The 19,118-nt window shown below is 44.2% G+C and overlaps 1 protein-coding gene across 1 annotated transcript; it reads left to right on the forward strand.

Annotated features, from left to right (window-relative positions):
- Positions 1 to 249: 249 nt before the first annotated feature.
- LOC311132657 (kinesin light chain 2-like) lies at positions 250 to 18,511 on the forward strand. Its single transcript, XM_084165922.1, has 15 exons — positions 250 to 653; positions 2,290 to 2,538; positions 3,295 to 3,417; positions 3,799 to 3,982; positions 4,407 to 4,623; positions 4,861 to 5,050; positions 5,193 to 5,366; positions 5,759 to 5,858; positions 6,512 to 6,561; positions 12,163 to 12,230; positions 13,796 to 13,904; positions 14,720 to 14,866; positions 15,230 to 15,354; positions 15,551 to 15,608; positions 15,831 to 18,511. Exons 2-15 carry the CDS (start codon positions 2,308 to 2,310, stop codon positions 15,912 to 15,914), a joined length of 1,860 nt encoding a protein of 619 aa, XP_084022048.1. The 5' UTR covers positions 250 to 653; positions 2,290 to 2,307; the 3' UTR covers positions 15,915 to 18,511.
- Positions 18,512 to 19,118: the final 607 nt, after the last annotated feature.

Below are 19,118 nucleotides of genomic sequence, written 5' to 3' on the forward strand. Positions count from 1 at the left end.
TTTAAAGTTCAAATTCAGTTTATTTAGGCATCTCTAGACTAGTTATTATAATACATAGGTCTACATTAGAATTACAAAATTAAGTATTGTAAATGCTATGGTGATTAGCTATTGGAAATATCCACAAGCCTACAAATAAATGTTATTTGTGCATCATCCTTTATTTTGATCTCTCTGATGAGCGGTGACGTCGTAGCGGCCGCACTGGGCTGTGGATTGTGGGACAATTCGGACAACAGCCATTTTCGGGTCGCGACTGTCATTCTTCGAACACGTTTCTCAAACTGAGAACGCGCCAGCGGTCCCGCACTCTCTCCAAAACAACTTCCGAGGATGGATCGGACGATGTCGACTCACATTGCAAACAGCGTTCCTGTATTTTGATCGCAACTCCTGTTGAAACCAACCGTCGCAAGACGAGAACATTGACTAGGCTAATTCGTGCCAGGCTCGAATTCATTAGCTAACCAGCATTGCTAACATCATTGGTTACAATGTATTTCTTGGAATTCGCAAGCTTTTAGGTGGAAGCGACAATATACAACCGGATTTAAGCAAAGTGGTGTTTATTGGGCTATTTATATAGCTAGTTCAGAAGACTGAATAACGTGTTATCCGGATCTTACCGGTGGGGCAACAGCAGGGGAGAGAAGGTAAATAAAGAATGTTCTTTATCGTGATGTTATTACTTTTCTCACACCGACCTGAGAACATTTACAGTTTATGGTTTTAGAGATTCATGGTGATATAGCCTACCATATAGGCCTAGTTAAGTATTTTTTGTATAGGTGTAGGGTTATGTTATCCTCAGCCTTGACGTTGTCATTGCCGTGCACAAGCGTAGCTAGCCCACTGACAACAAGTGATTGAAGCAGAGCATCACAACAGTAGGTCGTGCTTTGTTTGAGCTCGAGATATCCGGCGGCAGCGCACTTGTCTTGGGAAAATAGAACCGTTTTGATGAAGGTAAGGTATGGCCAACACGAGGTCTTTGAGTGTATTTTTAAGTGTATGAGTTATATTGGAATATATTTTGACGTCCAACAAAGAGAGCTAGGCTAGTAAATCATTTGCTACGCGACGTACCAATGCCTCTCTCCATGTTAGGCTCGTGATATGTATCACTACCAACGTTCTATAATGTTGCCAATTGAGCTCGTCTTGGTTCTCGTCTTGGACATCGTTTCGACGAGTCATCGCTTAGTTTAAGTGCTGAGGAAATTGTTATTCTTAGTCATCATGAAACAGTATAGAGACTTGCACCTGACGACCGCATCCATGCAGAAAGTCCTTAGAGCATCATCTTTCTGGCTGGGCCTCGCTCAAACCTTGTTTTGTAGGACATGTGCCTACGTGTGAGTGTGACAGTTAGACATACTATTATATATATACGATATAGATGTTATGATACATTAAGTCTCTCAAAATACTACATTTATTTTTATTTATGTGTAACGCTCTCCTCTATCGGTCACGTTCATTGATTCTCTGTCTCCCATTTCTTGTCATCCTGTGAGGGGGGGCGAATCCTAAAGTGTGTCGGCCCATATTTTACTACTAAACACTAATTGACAGTTAAATGGATCGATGATGACAACACTTACAAATTGCCAAACGTCCCATACAGCGTTTGAGAGATTTGTTAGCTGTGCCTGTGGCAATAGGATGGGAAATTACGGGATCGCTCATATTGGTGCATTGCGGTCAATGGATGGTGTGGGTGGGGGCCTCCTGGCGGCGCGAGAACAGAACAGGTGCTCCTCCAAAGCCGAGTAGAGCAGTTGAGGAGTAGCGCATTTCTGCTTGGTCCAGCTGCAACGATCAGTTTGTTTAGGTGAAGAATTCCATGATTCTATTAGTCAGAAAGACTGATTAAGGCAGTGCCACTCAAACTATGTATAGAATAGGTTCAGAACCGAAATGCTTACAGTTCCTTAATTTATTTTCTCAAGATCAAAAGATTAGAGTCCCATTGGAACAAGGGCAGAAGGTCCAGAGGAATGAGCTGTGCCTTGGTTGGTTTTTGGTAACAGACTGAACAGTTGTGTGAACAAAATCTCTCTTAATTTGGACATAATTTATTCGGAGGGATTTTCTTCCTCTAATCCTCAGATTTGTAATAATCTCATCAGGCATGAATTCTTGCTGTGTTGTAATTTTCACCTCTGTATTGTACATATGGCTCGTCCTCAAACTAGCATCGATTCCAAGCTCTCTGTACAAGATTAGGAGTATGGTAACATGAGTCCAGTCCCTATCTAACCCCTCTCCCTCTATCCCCTCCTACAGTGTGTGTGAACCCGGGTTATGTCCACCATGGTGTACCCACGCAGTGAGGAGGCCCTGGAGCGCCTGACCCAGGATGAGATAGTGCTCAACACCAAGGCCGTGATGCAGGGCCTGGAGACCCTCCGCGGGGAGCATGCCCAGCTCCTCACCTCCCTGCTGGACTGCACACAGCCACCTGCTGCCCAGGAGAAGTCAGGCCTGCTGCGTAAAAGCCTGGAGGCCATCGAACTTGGCCTGGGAGAGGCACAGGTAGGGAAGAAATGGGGGAAGAGGAGGGATGGGGAGTGAAAGGAAAGGAGGGGGAGAGGGAAGAGAAGAGGAAGAGAAATGGAAGAAGAGAGAGGGAAGGCAGAGTGGAGTGAAGGGGACAAAGAAAGTGGGTGAGTGGAAGATGCTCAGTTTTAGAGGTAAGGGATGATAATGAAATGATGAGAGAGGAGGTGAATGGAGAGGAGGAGGATGCTGGTGCTTGATGTGGGTTATTGCTAGTTCATACACTGTGACTAAGACTGAAGGAGAGGATGTATTTAGATTGATGCCTCATAGAGGGTGATTCATCAAGAGGAAATGAGTTGTTCCTGTAGAAAGGTGGTGGTGGGAATCTGGGTTGGATACAGATGGACTGATATAACATGAACGGCATAAAATAACGTCCCAAAAGACAACTCCCCACCCTCTTTTGAATAGACCAGAATATAATACAATGATATATTGTCCTCCAAGAAGGACATTATTTGCACTGGTTTTGGAACAGGTTACAACACACACATTACAAATCCCAGGTAAACATTCTACAATGCTCCACACTTCTTCCTAGCCTGGAATTCCACGCTAACGTACAATGTGGTCTGGCCCCCAAGCTAGCCGCTTCCCCCTTTGAAACTAAAACATTCTCGCAGCTTTCCTTCTTTATTTGAACCCCCTACATCCCTCTCTTGCTCCCTCTTGCCAGGTTGTCATTGAAAATAAGAGTTGGTTCTAACCCCTCCACCTCCCCTTGTCCAGGTGATCATTGCCCTGTCGGGCCACCTGAGTGCGGTGGAGTCTGAGAAGCAGAGGCTAAGAGCCCAGGTCAGACGACTGTGTCAGGAGAACCAGTGGTTACGAGACGAACTGGCAGGAACACAGGTAGACATACTACAGCCTAATCCGCCTTACGTATAGGTAGATGTATCCTAATTCTAACTCAGTTAGATATACAGCATAGAACACTGCATCATTCACGCCAATATCAAAATCTTTGTTTTCAGACCTCAAAAGTGGTTAAATGTTCTGGAGATGTTGGATTAGTCTATATATCAACATATACAACCGACTGCATGGGGTGTTGGCTCATCTCAGCGTTACTTTTGAGGGCGGAAAACATTTGGCTAACATTTTAGGGGTTTTGGAGTATACAATCACTTTAATCCCTTCCAAAGCAAAACATTTCCAAAGCTTCCCCTGCCTCCCACTCACCTCACCTCTCCTCCTCCCCCACCCTCTCCCTCACTCCTCACCTCCCCTCAGAACAAGCTGCAGTGTAGTGAGCAGAGTGTTGCCCAGCTGGAGGAGGAGAAGAAACACCTGGAGTTCATGAACCGGATTAAGAAGTTTGACGACGACGTGTCTCCGTCTGAGGAGAAGGCTGCAGGGGAGACGTCTAAAGACAGCCTGGACGACCTGTTCCCCAATGATGACGACCAGGGACAAGGTAGGACGATTGATTGGCCAAGAAGAAGCCCATTGAGGGGACAAGGTAGACATGGGGTTAGAGAGGGGTTAGATTGGTAATGTCGAAGACAATGGGTGTTAGATATGGGTGGGGTTAGACTTATGATAGATAGTTGATTTATTGATTTGATTATTTTATTGATTGAGTGAAGGTATGTTATAGCAGTCATTTTGGTTACAGACACTACCACCTCTTAAAATGATGTGAAATAAATTACATTTATCTTCGTCTCAGAGATTTCTTTCTGAAATAAGCATTGTATCTTAACATGCTACAGTTGTACCTCAGCAAGCTAGCCATTCTGTAGCAAGAATGAAAGCCCTTTTTTATTTGGAACCCCTGTTCTGTCAGCACAATGTATCAAGAATGAATCACTTTAACCCCCTCCACACCTCTCCTCCAGCCCAGCCCAGTGGAGAGGTGGCTGCCCAGCAGGGTGGCTATGAGATCCCAGCCCGCCTGAGGACCCTCCACAACCTGGTGATCCAGTACGCCTCCCAGGGGAGATACGAGGTGGCCGTGCCCCTCTGCAAACAAGCCCTGGAGGACCTGGAGAAGACCTCTGGACACGACCACCCCGACGTGGCCACCATGCTCAACATACTGGCCCTCGTCTACAGGTGAGAGGGGAATGAAGGGAGAAATGGAGTGAGGGAGATGGATGGAGGGCTGGATGTATGAATGGGTGGATATGCTCATAGGAGATGGATGGGTCAAGGGATGGCTCGATGTACTCATAGTAGATTGGGTGCAGAGAGGATGTGTGGATAGCTGGGTAAAAATAATGAATTGAGACTTACTGCTTAATTATGGTGCTTGTACACATCTTCTTACCTGGCATTGTATTTGTGTTCCAGGGACCAGAACAAGTACAAAGAGGCAGCCCACCTGCTGAACGATGCCCTGGCCATCAGAGAGAAGACCCTGGGGAAGGACCACCCTGCGGTGGCCGCCACTCTCAACAACCTGGCCGTGCTCTACGGGAAGAGGGGCAAGTACAAGGAGGCTGAGCCCCTCTGTAAGAGAGCCCTGGAGATCAGAGAGAAGGTACACAAAATAACACTAATGATTTTAATTGCATCTATGACTCATCATGTGTAGTGCCCAGAGTTTTCCCTGGACTGTTGGTCAGTAAAATCTTCTTTCATTGTAGCTAAATTAAGTCTTGATGTGTGTCTCTGGTGTTCAGGTCCTGGGGAAGTACCACCCTGACGTGGCCAAGCAGCTGAACAACCTGGCCCTGCTGTGTCAGAACCAGGGAAAGTACGAGGAGGTGGAGTATTATTACAGACGAGCCCTGGAGATCTACCAGTCCAAACTAGGAGCTGACGACCCCAACGTAGCCAAGACCAAGAACAACCTGGTGAAGAGAGAGAGAATTCTGGATCTGAATTCTGGAATGCCTCTGTAGCTCAATTGGTAGAGCTTGTAACGCTTGTAACGCCAGGGTAGTGGGTTCGATCCCCGGGATCCCCGGGACCACCCATACGTAAAAATGTATGCACACATGACTGTAAGTCGCTTTGGATAAAAGCGTCTGCTAAATGGCATATTATTATTATATTATTATGAGCATTTAGCTGAATGTCCAGTCTAGGGCAGTACAAAGTAATGCAGTCTTAAAGAATGACCAGTTTTGGGAAACTTAAAACGTGATATTTTAATCCACTGTTTTGTTATAGATGCACATGCTTTTATGTGTTGATGTGAAATGTTTGTTATTAAACCTGTGTACATTTCATCTCTTCTCTTTAGGCTACATGCTACCTCAAACAGGGGAAGTTCAAGGATGCTGAGTCTCTGTACAAAGAGATCCTGACCCGAGCACACGAGAAGGAGTTTGGCTCAGTCAACAGTGAGTCTCCTACAACCAACGCATCACAATCACTGACGGACCAGGGATGCGTCCCAAATGGCACCCTATTCCCTATATAGTGCACTTCTTTTGACCAGAGCCCTTTGGGAATGGGGTGCCATTTGGGACATAGCCTAGTTCTACATTTACCACCACACCAGACCTACCAACTCTATGAAGTCTTCATGTAGCATTAGGCGAGGTGTTGACTCTACAGTATGTCCATTTTGGCCATGACTGCCCAGTAAACCCTGTGGTCATTGGCTGGCCATGCGTGGCCGTGTCCTGACAGGTCAGTTCAGGGGATCAGGGCTATCTGTCTTGCGTGGAGCAGCTTAATTCACCACTGTGTCCAGATCACTGCCCTTAAGCCAATCAAACCCTTACACACTCACGCTCTGGCATGGGTTAGCTTGCATGGCACAGACCAGCACAACCCACTTTGTCCCCCCTACACACGTTTTAAGTGTGTTGTGTTGATTATGGTTTAATTAGTGAAATGAACACACACAGACGGGTTAATGCATGGACAGGTTAAATCCTCTGAGTACAATGCCATAAATTAATCCATTTGATTTTAAATTCAAATACCTTATTTTTTCCAGTGAGGGAACACTCACACCCCCCTCTCCCTCTCGTCTGTTCTCTTTCAGATGACAACAAACCTATCTGGATGCATGCAGAGGAGAGAGAGGAGAGCAAGGTAGTTACAGTATGAATCTGTTGTATGGCGTACTGAACCATGGTCCTCCTACTACTGACGTCACTGTCAGGCTATGAACTCAGATGGATAGGTGGACCTAGTAGGACTGAGAGGGAGAATGTTAATGTGATAATGGAGGCTTTATAATAAGGTTGTAATTTGTCTCTACTGCTGCTAATAGTCCAGTGGCTAAGCCTCAAATTTGCTGGTAATTGTGGACTTTGTGATAAAGGCACCAAATTACACAAACAGCTAGGACATGTCCTTAGAAGTGATTTTAGCTATAGTGCCATTGCAGTTTTTTTTTGTCATCACACAGGCATTTGGTTAAAATGGGTTACCGGTCTCACTACTGGACATAATGCATTAATATGGGATTTTACCTAGAGAGACGGGTGCAGTGCAGGTTTGGTGTCACATTTCTTGAAATTGACAGTCTGTTATATCATTGTGTCATTGTAAGCAGCAGACTTCAGAGAACACTTCTAAAAAATTTTTTGTTGAGTATTTACATGTCAAATATGCACTTTTTGGCCACTTTTTTTAACATATACAGTTTATTAGGTACACCACCCCGTTCACGAAAATTGATCACTCCTACAGACAGTGAGTCAGGTGGTTGTGGCTTGCTATATAAAGCAGGCAGACAGTCATCGATGCATTCAGTTACTGTTCGATTGGACGTTAGAATGGGCAAAACGAGTAACCTAAGCGACTTTGAGCGTGGTATGATCGTCGGTGCCAGGCACACCGAATCCAGTACCTCAAACGGCCGCCCTCCTGGGCTTTTCACACGCTACAGTGTCTAGGGTTTACCAAAAATGGTGAGACAAAAAAAAAACAGCTACAGTCGTGGTCAAACATTTTGAGAATGACACAAATATTAATTTTCACAAAGTCTGCTGCCTCAGTTTTTATGATGGCAATTTGCATATACTCCAGAATGTTATGAAGAGTGATCAGATGAATTGCAATTAATTGCAAAGTCACTCTTTGCCATGAAAATGAATTTAATCCCCAAAAAATATTTCCACTGCATTTCAGCCCTGCCACAAAAGGACCAGCTGACATCATGTCAGTGATTCTCTTGTTAACACAGGTGAGAGTGTTGACGAGGACAAGGCTGGAGATCACTCTGTCATGCTGATTGAGTTAGAACAGACTGGAAGCTTTAAAAGGAGGGTGGTGCTTGAAATCATTGTTCTTCCTCTGTTAACCATGGTTACCTGCAAGGAAACACATGCCGTCATCCATTGCTTTGCACAAAAAGGGCTTCACAGGCAAGGATATTGCTGCTAGTAAGATTGCACCTAAATCAACCATTTATTGGATCATCAAGAACTTCAAGGAGAGAGGTTCAATTGTTGTGAAGAAGGCTTCAGGGCGCCCAAGAAAGTCCAGCAAGCGCCAGGACCGTCTCCTAAAGTTGATTCAGCTGCGGGATCGGGGCACCACCAATGCAGAGCTTGCTCAGGAATGGCAGCAGGCAGGTGTGAGTGCATCTGCACGCACAGTGATGCGAAGACTTTTGGAGGATGGCCTGGTGTCAAGAAGGGCAGCGAGGAAGCCACTTCTCTACAGGAAAAACATCAGGGACAGACTGATATTCTGCAAAAGGTACAGGGATTGGACTGCTGAGGACTGGGGTAAAGTCATTTTCTCTGATGAATCCCCTTTCCGATTGTTTGGGGCATCTGGAAAAAAGCTTGTCCGTAGAAGATAAGGTGAGCGCTACCATCAGTCCTGTGTCATGCCAACAGTAAAGCATCCTGAGACCATTCATGTGTGGGGTTGCTTCTCAGCCAAGGGAGTGGGCTCATTCACAATTTTGCCTAAGAACACAGACATGAATAAAGATGTGTACCAACACATCCTCCGAGAGCAACTTCTCCCAACCATCCAAGAACAGTTTGGTGACGAACAATGCCTTTTCCAGCCTAATGGAGCACCTTGCCATAAGGCAAAAGTGATAACTAAGTGGCTCGGGGAACAAAACAGAAATTTTCGGTCCATGGCCAGGAAACTCCCCAGACCTTAATCCCATTGAGAACTTGTGGTCAATCCTCAAGAGGCGGGTGGACAAACAAAAACCGACAAATTCTGACAAACTCCAAGCATTGATTATGTAAGAATGGGCTGCCATCCGTCAGGATGTGGTCCAGAAGTTAATTGACAGCATGCTAGGGCGGATTGCAGAGGTCTTGAAAAAGAAGAGTCAACACTGCAAATATTGACTCTGCATAAACTTAATGTAATGGTCAATAAAAGCCTTTGACACTAATGTAATGCTTGTAATTATACTTCAGTATACCATAGTAACATCTGACAAAAATATCTAAAAACACTGAAGCAGCAAACTTTGTGAAGACCAATACTTGTGTCATTCTCAAAACGTTTGACCACGACTGTAGTCAGCAGCAGTCCTGTAGACAAAAACAGCTAATTGATGAGCGAGGTCAAAGGAGAATGGTAAGAATCGTGCAAACTAACAGGAGGGCCACAAACAAACAAATAACAGCGGAGTAGAACTGTGGTGTGCAGAAACGGCATCTCGGAACGCACAACTCGTCGATCCTTGTCACAGATGGGCTATTGCAGCAGACCACCACACCGGGTTCCACTCCTATCAACTAAAAACAAAAAGAGGAGGCTCCAGTGGGCATGTGATCACCAACACTGGACAATTGAGGAGTGGAAAAAAATGGTCTGGTCCAACGAATCCCAGTTCCTTTTGTGTGATGCTGATGGCATGGTCAGGTTTTGGCGTAAGCAGCATGAGTCCATGGACCCAAACCTGCCTGGTGTCAACCGTACAGGCTGGTGGTGTACTGGTGTGGGGAATGTTTTCCTGGCACACGTTAGGTCTAGGCTTGAGCGATATACCGTATATACAATATACCGGTGTATTTGGAAATAGCCACAAAGGTTTTTCAATACCCTTGAAATTATTTATTTGATGTTTTAATAGATTTTAATATTTGTAGCTACTTTTTAAGGAAATACCTGCAGTCAACTTGTGCCATGCGTTAAGAGATAAAGCACGTTCTTCATTTCACCCTTCACATTGTTTTACATTATGAAGCTTATAGTTCCCCAGAACAGTTGAGCCAGTCACGTGTTTCTTTGTAAATAGGACAACAGGTGAGCCCAGCTGTGTATTGACAGGGTTCGCGTTTTGAAAGTCGTATTTTTTTGCTTCAATAGAGTGATCAGGTGTGTGCAACTATAGTATTCCTTCACAGAAAATACATTAGTGCAACACATTAGGCAGAAAATAGCTTCATTTTCATGAACAGAAGTGGAACACTATTTGGCTGGCAGCCACAAGTTAAATCGTTTTTTGCAAAACGAAGCATTGCCATCATATTTCTAATGTTTATCATATAAATAATGTAGCCGGCTACATTTCCTAATGTTTTGCTTAACCTTTACCGGAGGTAGGTTGGCTACACTGAGAAAAGTACCGGAGAAAAAAGAGCGCTGTCTGCTGATACAATGTCTCAGAGCGCTGTCTGCTGATACAATGGCCGTTGGTGAATTATCATCTTAGTGGAGAAGTGCAACTGAAGCACAACATCTATCTGATGCTCAGTAGAAATTACAATAAGAAGCATTTTAGATCTGCGTTCACAAAACGCAGCATGAGATTATTTACGCGTATTATCATTTTTTCCTGCGTGAAAAATGAAGAACTCTGCGTTAACGCGACCCCTAACTTTAATTAGCTAGTTATCTAAGTAAGTTACTGAATTAAAGTGACGGGGAATCATATTGTGTAAGCTTTCTGCCGTGTTTGAAAAGTCAAAGCCCGTTGGATGAGTTATCTGTACAGCTGCCACTGCTGTCTTTTGATTTCCCTTGCATTTTTCTCCTCTCTGTTCTCGGCCTGACTGCTCCCACATCTCTGAGCAAAGCAGGCCGGTTGCCCTAGTGACTCCAGACAGACACAACGTGTGCACATGCTGCTTCAGAGCAGAGAAGCATGCATCAACTTTGTTCATTTGCACGATGTATCTCGTTCACATTCGCTTGTAAATGTCCAAATTGTTAGAAATTGCGTAATTCAAATCTGGTATTGGAATAAGAATCAAGAGATCTTCAATCCAAGCTTAATTTATTATATGCAAAATGTATGTATGATAAGTATGAAGGTTCGTATATACGGGTCCACTGAAATACCTCGCAGGGCACTCAGAGAACTAAACCATTGTTTACAGGTACTTTCTCAAATACTCTGACATAGTTCCCACCTCTTCTGTTGGCCAATCAGAGTAAAGGACTGAGTGTGGTTTAGACTTTACTCAGCCAATCCGTTGGCGCACGGGTTAGTCCCACCCCTTGGCGCTCCACCGTTCCCAGGCATAAGTTGCTATCATAATAGTCAGCACCCAAAAGACTGTACGTTCCTACATCCAAGGACGGTTCACAGACAACGGTTCACAGACAACAAAGAGGCAGTGTTCGTATCTGTAAGAAATACAAGTCTTATCTGTCCTTCCCCTAACGTTCCACACATGAATCACAGCCTGTTATGTGAAACAATTTATATCAGTATAGTACAAACCTATGCTCATCATTAATGCATTCCTTCTAAGCTATTCATCACTTCAATCCAATTATTAGAAAACAAATCCCAACAAAACTAACCAAAACGACATTCGGTAGCTTCTACCTATATATGTATAACTTTATGAGCTGGATTGCCTGTCTTTGCAATTCGTGTATTTTCGTTTGCGCACGCTAGCATATTTAGCAAGCAGCCTCCATGGACATTCGCTATTTGTGCTAATGTTTTTAGCATTCTGGTAACAAATGCCAAATTGTATTTTTTGCGTTTTGGTGCTCCCTTGTGTACTAAACCGGTAATACCGTAAATCCCAGAATGAGAGAAGGACTGTATTACCATATGAAAATCTGGAAACCGCCCAACCCTAGTTAGGTCCCTTGATACCAATTGAGCAACGATTGAACGCCACACGTATCTGAACATTGTTGCTTCCCAACACCTTGTACAATCCATGCCCCAAAGAATTCAGGCTGTTCTGGAGGCAAAGGGGGGTCCGACCCGGTACTAGATGGGTGTACCTAATAAAGTGGCCGATGCGTGTATATATGGCATGTTTGAGCCATTTTCTTGTGTTCTCCAGACTCCCTCAAACATGTTAAGCCGTCATTGGGCTGTACGTACCTATTATTTATGGAAATATGGCCCCATGGAGCTGATTGGTGGCCATAATGGAAATGGCGGCCAGTGGGGTAATATAAAAGATCTGCGGTGGCACTATAGCTAAAAACACTTTGAAGGACTTGCCCTAGTTGTGTTTGAAATGTTGTGGTTTTATCACAAAGTCCACAATTTTTTCCCTTAGCCGCTGGACTATAACTGCCTGCCCCCCCCCCCCCCCCCCCTCTCTCTCTCTCTCAATTCAATTCAATAGACTCTATTGACATGGCAAGTAAAATTACTTACGTTGTCAAAGTATAGATATAACAAAAATGGTGGGCCCAACAGCAATAATAATAATAATAATAGTAGTATTGGAAATGGGATTACCATTAACAGCAACTCTCTCTCTCTCTCTCTCTCTCTCTCTCTCTCAGGGGAAGAGGAAGGATGCTGTGCCCTATGGAGAATATGGGAGCTGGTACAAGGCCTGCAAAGTTGACAGGTGAGTTAGTATTCCAAATTAATTGTAATTTTAACGTGAGATAAATACACAACTCCGTGTTCTAAATTATATTAATATTGTGCTTTTAATAATGTACGGAAGTCCATAAAGGACATATGAATACATTTTTAAAAATCCCTCATTTATGTCGCGATCACAACTTCTCATGATCACTACATAATAAAAGTTGTTTTGTCGAGATCACGAGATAATCAAAAGTACCGCGCATCATTCATTCATTTGTTCAGATGCACGATAACCACCTCATCAAGGAGCCCACTGGCTGCGTTGATCGCAATGCGCTCGTGGGGGATTTAAGCCCTGAACGATGCATGACTGGCAGCGTGCCGCCCCCAAGACCACAGCCAATCCCATTCAAGGAATAATGCAGCTAAAATGGCTAGTCTTGTTACCTAGCCAGCTAGCAAGCTAGCTTGTTATCTATGCTGGTTGTTAGCTTGCATAACTGATATGTGTATAATTATAAGGGACATATTTACAATAGGTGAGCTCCATTCCTGACAGGCTGATCAGATTCAATTTCAGCCTTAGAGGCTCATAAGTCAGGATGCTGCCTTTTTATGCTGTTTTATAGGTAAGGCTCCTTGCAGGCAGATTAGCTGTCAAAGTGCTTTATAGGCAAATGCATATCTGATCCAGGGGGAGCTCTATTCCTGGCAGGCTGATCGGATTCAATAGCAGCCTCAGAGGCTGATAAATCAGGATGCTGCCTTGTAGGCTGTTTCATATGTAAGGCTCCTTGCAGACAGCCAACGAGGCAGCATCCTGAGACTGCTATTGAATCTGATCAGCCTGCCAGGAATAGAGCACACCCACTCTTGATCATATACATAATGCCCTGACTGTTAATATGCCTGTCAGAAATGGGGCCCACCCACTCTGTAAATGTAAATATTATCCATAAAACATGATGTTTCCTTTACAATTATACACATATCAGTTATGCAAGCTAACAACCAGCATAGATAACAAGCTAGCTATCTAGCTAACAAGACTAACTAGCTAGCTCGATCACGCACTCGCTTGCTCACAAGACTAGCCAAGTTAGCTGCGTTGTTGCTTGCATATGATTGGCTGTGGTCTTGGGGGTGGCACACAGCCTGGAAGACAATGCTGCCTGTCAGGCATCATTCAGGGCTTAAATGCCCCACAAGGGCTTAGCTCCCCTACGAGCTCTTAGCTCAAGGTAAGGGACATTTAGCTTGCTAACATTCTTATAAACTGTTAATGAGCTCCAAACACAGATGCAATTATGATGTTAGAATGAAATGCACCATCCCTTAGTGTAGCAATCAATAAAATCTATGCGCTGATCCACCGTGGGCTCTGCCGTCTCAGCCCATACTGGCAATCTATCATCCATTTATCCACTCCTATTTATAGAGTTTATCTCGTGATCTCGACGAAACAACTTTTGTTATGTCGTGATCATGAGATAAATAAATTGTGATCTCGACATTACGAGGGAATATTTTTTTTATTCACAGTGTGTCCTCTCTTCCGTAATGATGACATGATATTGACATGTACTTAATTGCTGCTAGCCCAACGGTCAATACCACCCTGAAGAGCTTGGGGGCACTGTACCGCAGACAGGGTAAACTAGAGGCAGCGGAGACACTGGAGGAGTGTGCTACAAAGACACGCAAGCAGGTACTACACTATAACAAGCAGGTACTACACTATCACTGACGCAAGCAGGTATTACACTATCACTGATGCAAGCAGGTACTACACTATCACTGACGCAAGCAGGTACTAGACTATCACTGACGCAAGCAGGTACTACACTATCACTGACGCAAGCAGGTACTACACTATCACTGACGCAAGCAGGTACTACACTATCACTGACACAAGCAGGTACTACACTGACGCAAGCAGGTACTAGACTATCACTGACGCAAGCAGGTACTAGACTATCCCTGACACAAGCAGGTACTACACTATCACTGACGCAACCATGTATTACATTATCACTGACGCAAGCAGGTACTAGACTATCACAAGCAGATACTATCACTGACGCAAGCAGGTACTACACTATCACTGACGCAAGCAGGTACTACACTATCACTGACGCAAGCAGGTACTAGATTATCACAAGCAGGTACTACACTATCACTGACGCAAGCAGGTACTGCACTATCACTGACGCAAGCAGGTACTGCACAAGCACTGACATAAGCAGGTACTGCACTATCACTGACGCGTAAGCAGGTACTGCACTATCACTGACGCAAGCAGGTACTATACAATCAGTAAAAAGGTAATTACTACACAATCATTGAAAAAGCAGGTAGAAGCACTCAGATACACTGGCAGTGCAATTACCCACGGCTGTGGTCTAGAGCCTTGAAGCTCTGATGCACTCTGTTTTAAACCAGCTGACATTTAGAATCTCTCTCTCTCCCTGCCTCCCCTCTCTTTCCCCCCTCTCTCTCCCCTCCCCCCTCCTCCTCCCGCAGGGTATAGATGCCATTAACCAGAGTAAGGTTGTGGAGCTCCTGAAGGATGGGGTCCCTGGAGGGGGGGAGCGACGGCAGAGCCGGGAGGGTTTTAATGGTCCCCAGCGGGGGGACTGTGAGGGAGACGACGGAGCAGAGTGGAACGGGGTCTGTCATTTGGGGGGGGGGGGGGTTGAGCCTTTTATGGGAGTGCACATACCGTCAAATGTATGACGAAAAGGCGTACAATCACATGTAATTTACTCCCAAAGTATCAAGAACTAGCAAAGACGGGTAAAATGATGAAACAATACAATGAACAAGCTGACATCGTGATTAAACCTGTATGCGTTCAGCAAAACTCTACACAAAAATGCTAAAAAGCTAAGATAAAAAATGTGGTGTGATGTTTGTCAAATACATTGATAGAAGATATGATCAAGGTTTTGAAATAATAAATTACCTCAAATCACTTTTGATTTATGTTTCGAGGCCAATCCTTGACGGGGTATGTTGGTCTTGTTTTCTCAGGATGGTAATGGTTTGTTGCGTCGGAGCGGCTCCTTCGGGAAGATCCGTGACGCCCTGCGCAGGAGCAGTGAGATGCTGGTGAAGAAACTACAGGGCAGTGGCCCCCAGGAGCCCCGCAACCCAGGGTGAGAGAGAGACTGTGTGTCCTTAGCCCATCACTGCTCATACTGTGCATGAATTTCAGTGTTTCCCTCAGGGTTTTTTCTTTTGTGGGGAGCCAACTAGGCACAGTAGTTAGTAAACTGATAACAATAAAGCAAAATCCAAGCAATTAATTTTTTTTTTTATTGAAGCCTAAACGTTTGTCTGTGTCATCTTCAGGATGACGAGAGCCAGCTCTCTCAACTTCCTCAACAAGAGTGCAGAAGACCCCTCACAGGTACCAGCAGCACACAGTTAACCCCCTCACTGTCACATATAGTTATTAACCTGTTAGTTACGAGCCAAGGACTGCTGTCACAGACAGAGCACAAACAAGTCCTGAGGTATACATCTAGATGAAAGGATTAGACTTTTTCAGATTTAGTCTACATGATTCTAGTGTCTTTGTTTTTTTCTTTCTCCGTTATCACACTTGGAACATCCCTCCTAATCTCTCCAGGATGCCAACACCGGCCTATCGGAATGCAGAGGACTGAGCGCCAGCAACGTGGACTTGTCAAGACGCAGCTCCCTGATTGGTTAAACAGACAGGAGGCGGGACTAGGAGGAGGAAGGGTCAATGAGAAGAGACTGTTTTCCGTCCGATGCGATCAAAACACACTTCAGGTCCGACACTCGCATTCAAGACATATTTTCTGAAGAAAAATGATCGAGAAAGACACGACTTGACATGGCTTTTTGTGACACAGAAATCTCTGTGTCGATCTGCTTCACTGTATACTTCGCTGGCATCAAGCAAGTACAGAAAAATAATATTTAACACGGCATGCTGCTTACTAGAACATGGAATGTCTGCACTAATGATGGTGACTGAGGCATAGCATCGTAACAGAATAGCGAGTCATTATTATTGCAACATGACAAATGTCTATCCTGACTGCCTACTTGGTGCAGACACTCGACCTTAGGTAGGCTAGTTCTATTCTGATTTCTATCTTCGAGAAGCATCACACTCATAGATTACTAGTGGCATGATTACTGCAAATGCTAACAACCCATTCAATAGATATCACAGTGCTAGAGCGATAGAAATCATATAGGTTTTTAAGACGAGTTACAAGAGGTATGAACTACAGCTGTAAGAAGCTTCAGCAAGGACAAAGACGGTACACAATATTTTTGGGATGATGTAAATAATCAGAGGACGTCTGTGTTTAAACATCAAATGGGAGAAAAACAGCACTGACCAGGTCAACCTCACTTTTTTGCCTTCTGAATTTTTGTTATGTATATACTGGCTTAAGTTATTTAATATGTCTTTCTTTGTATATAGCACACAGACAGTTTTTGTTTACACTGGTTAGAGCATAGGAGGACCTTCGTTGGGGAGACAGACGCTGGAAGAATGTAGTCAGACAAGTGAAGAGAAACAGGGAGAATATATACTCACTGGCCAGTTTATTAGATTACCCATCTAGTACCGTGTCGGACCCCCCCTTTGCCTCCAGAACAGCCTGAATTCTTCGGGGCATTCTACAAGGTGTCGGAAACGTTCCACAGGGATGTTGGTCCGTGCTGACACGATGGCATCATGCAGTTGCTGCAGATTGGACGGGGGTACATTCATGCTGCGAGCGGCCCGTTCCATCTCATCCCAAAGATGCTCTATTGCAGAGGTAGGCAACCCTGTTCCTGGAGGTACTACAGGATTTTTATTCAACTAGGCACCACCCCTGACCAAGCTAATTGATCAGTTCAGTGATTGCCCAAATTCAACAGACCTGGTCTTCCAGGTCAGTTAAATCAAAAATATAAAGTGCCTGCGGCACTCCAGGACCAGGGTTGCCTAGGCCTGCTCTATTGGGTTGAGGTCTGGGGACTGCGTAGGCCACTCAAGTAAACTGAACTCACTGTCATGTTCCAGGCAATGTTTTTCCACTCTTCAATTGTCTAGTGTTGGTGATCACGGGCCCACTGGAGCCGCTGCACACCAGTACACCACCAGCCTGTACTGTTGACACCAGGCAGGTTTGGGTCCATGGACTCATGCTGCTTACGCCAAAACCAGACCAGCCATCAGCATCACACAAAAGGAACTGGGATTCGTTGGACCAGCTGATAAGAGTGGAACCCTGTGTGGTCATCTGCTGCAATAGCCTATCCGTGACAAGGATCGAAGAGTTGTGCGTTCCGAGATGCCGTTCTGCACACCAGTGTTGTACAGCGCTGTTATTTGTCTGTTTGTAGCCCGCCTGTTAGCTTGCATGATTCTTGCCATTCTCCTGTCTCATCAATGAGCTCTTTTCGCCGCTGACTGACGATCATTCCACGCTCAGTCGCTTAGGTCACTCGTTTTGCCCATTCTAACGTTAATTCGAACAGTAACTGGATGCCTGTCTGCCTGCTTTATGTAGCAAGCCACAGCCACGTGACTCACTGTCTGTAGGAGCGATTCATTTTCGTGAACGGGGTGGTGTACCTAATAAACTGGCCGGTGAGTGTAAAATAGTGAAGATAAGTCAAACAGGGAATATAGACTAGTGAAGAGGAGATAAACGGGGGGAAATAACTTCTAGTCGAATGTATTACTTAGTCTCATTGACATCAAGTGAAAATGTTACTTAAGCCGAAGTTAGGATTTGCCCCTAAATCTATATCCTGATCTGTCCAGATTTGTTTGTACTCTAGCCAACTACACTATCATTTGTTGTCTTGCCAGACAATTCTGAACGTGATAAATAAGGCTGTGTTTACATAGGCAGCCCAATTCTGATATTTCTTCCACCATTTGGTATTTTGACCAATCACATCAGATATTTTCACATCAGCTCTTTTTCAGAGCTGATCTGATTGGTCAAATGAACAATTAGTGAATAAAATATCAATTGGGCTGCCTGTGTGAACGCAGCCTAAGAGGTGGCAGAAGCACAAACAGATTTGAGACCAGGTTCGTATTCATTAGGCACCAAACTGAAGAAAATGGACTGAAACAGGGAGGGACAACCTGGACTTTTTCAATAAGAAATGCTCATTTTCTGTCGCTCCAAAAAGTTTTTCTACGATGTGCACTAAATGAATATGAGACTACACTCTAAAAAGTAAATGTACCTGGAGGATCCTTTAGGGGTTCTTCAAATTGAAACTGGGGGGAACCAGTTTCAGGACCCCCCCCCCATTATTATTATTATTATTATTATTATTATTATTATTATTATTAATAATAATACGCTTAACAATAGCAACAATAACACAATATTTTAGTTGTCAGTGTTTATTAGGATTTTAGTGGCAAAGCTGAATAAAAAAATCCAAATATAAGGTAAACTCCCAGCAGAGCCCCAAGTCCATGGGTATATCCTCTGGCATGTTGATGTTTTCTGTATCCATAGCCAGAATGATTTTGCAGTGCATGGTGATCGAACAGGTTTCCTGTTATATTCATCAGAGGTGTAGGGAGGGTGAAGTCTGTGAATCCAAACAATAGTAATTATATAGATGATTAACAAAACATGCACATGACAGTATTCATACCTTGGCTTTTGTGGTAAATGTGAATGAATAAAACTATTTTGATAATGGTTTTGATACACATACCTTGTCCAAAATGTAGAGGCCTATGGGATTTTCCTTGAAGAGGTAAGGGAAGAGGATTGTACATGTGATCTGCATAACATACCAATACCAATTGACATACATTTGTATGCCTCCTCGTCTGTAAACGTACAGACACAAAAGTGAGCAGTTCAGTCATCTGCACCCAATACAGCTAGCCTTCAACATATACTAA

This window comes from Coregonus lavaretus, assembly GCF_964263955.1.
Source record: "Coregonus lavaretus genome assembly, chromosome: 7".
NCBI lineage: Eukaryota > Metazoa > Chordata > Actinopteri > Salmoniformes > Salmonidae > Coregonus > Coregonus lavaretus.

Coding starts and splice junctions, on each gene's coding strand:
- LOC311132657 (XM_084165922.1), top strand. CDS start 2,308: ATGTCCACCATGGTGTACCCACGCAGTGAGGAGGCCCTGGAGCGCCTG. Junction 3,983..4,406: donor TGATGACGACCAGGGACAAG/GTAGGACGATTG, acceptor CCTCTCCTCCAG/CCCAGCCCAGTGGAGAGGTG. Junction 13,905..14,719: donor CTACAAAGACACGCAAGCAG/GTACTACACTAT, acceptor CTCCTCCCGCAG/GGTATAGATGCCATTAACCA.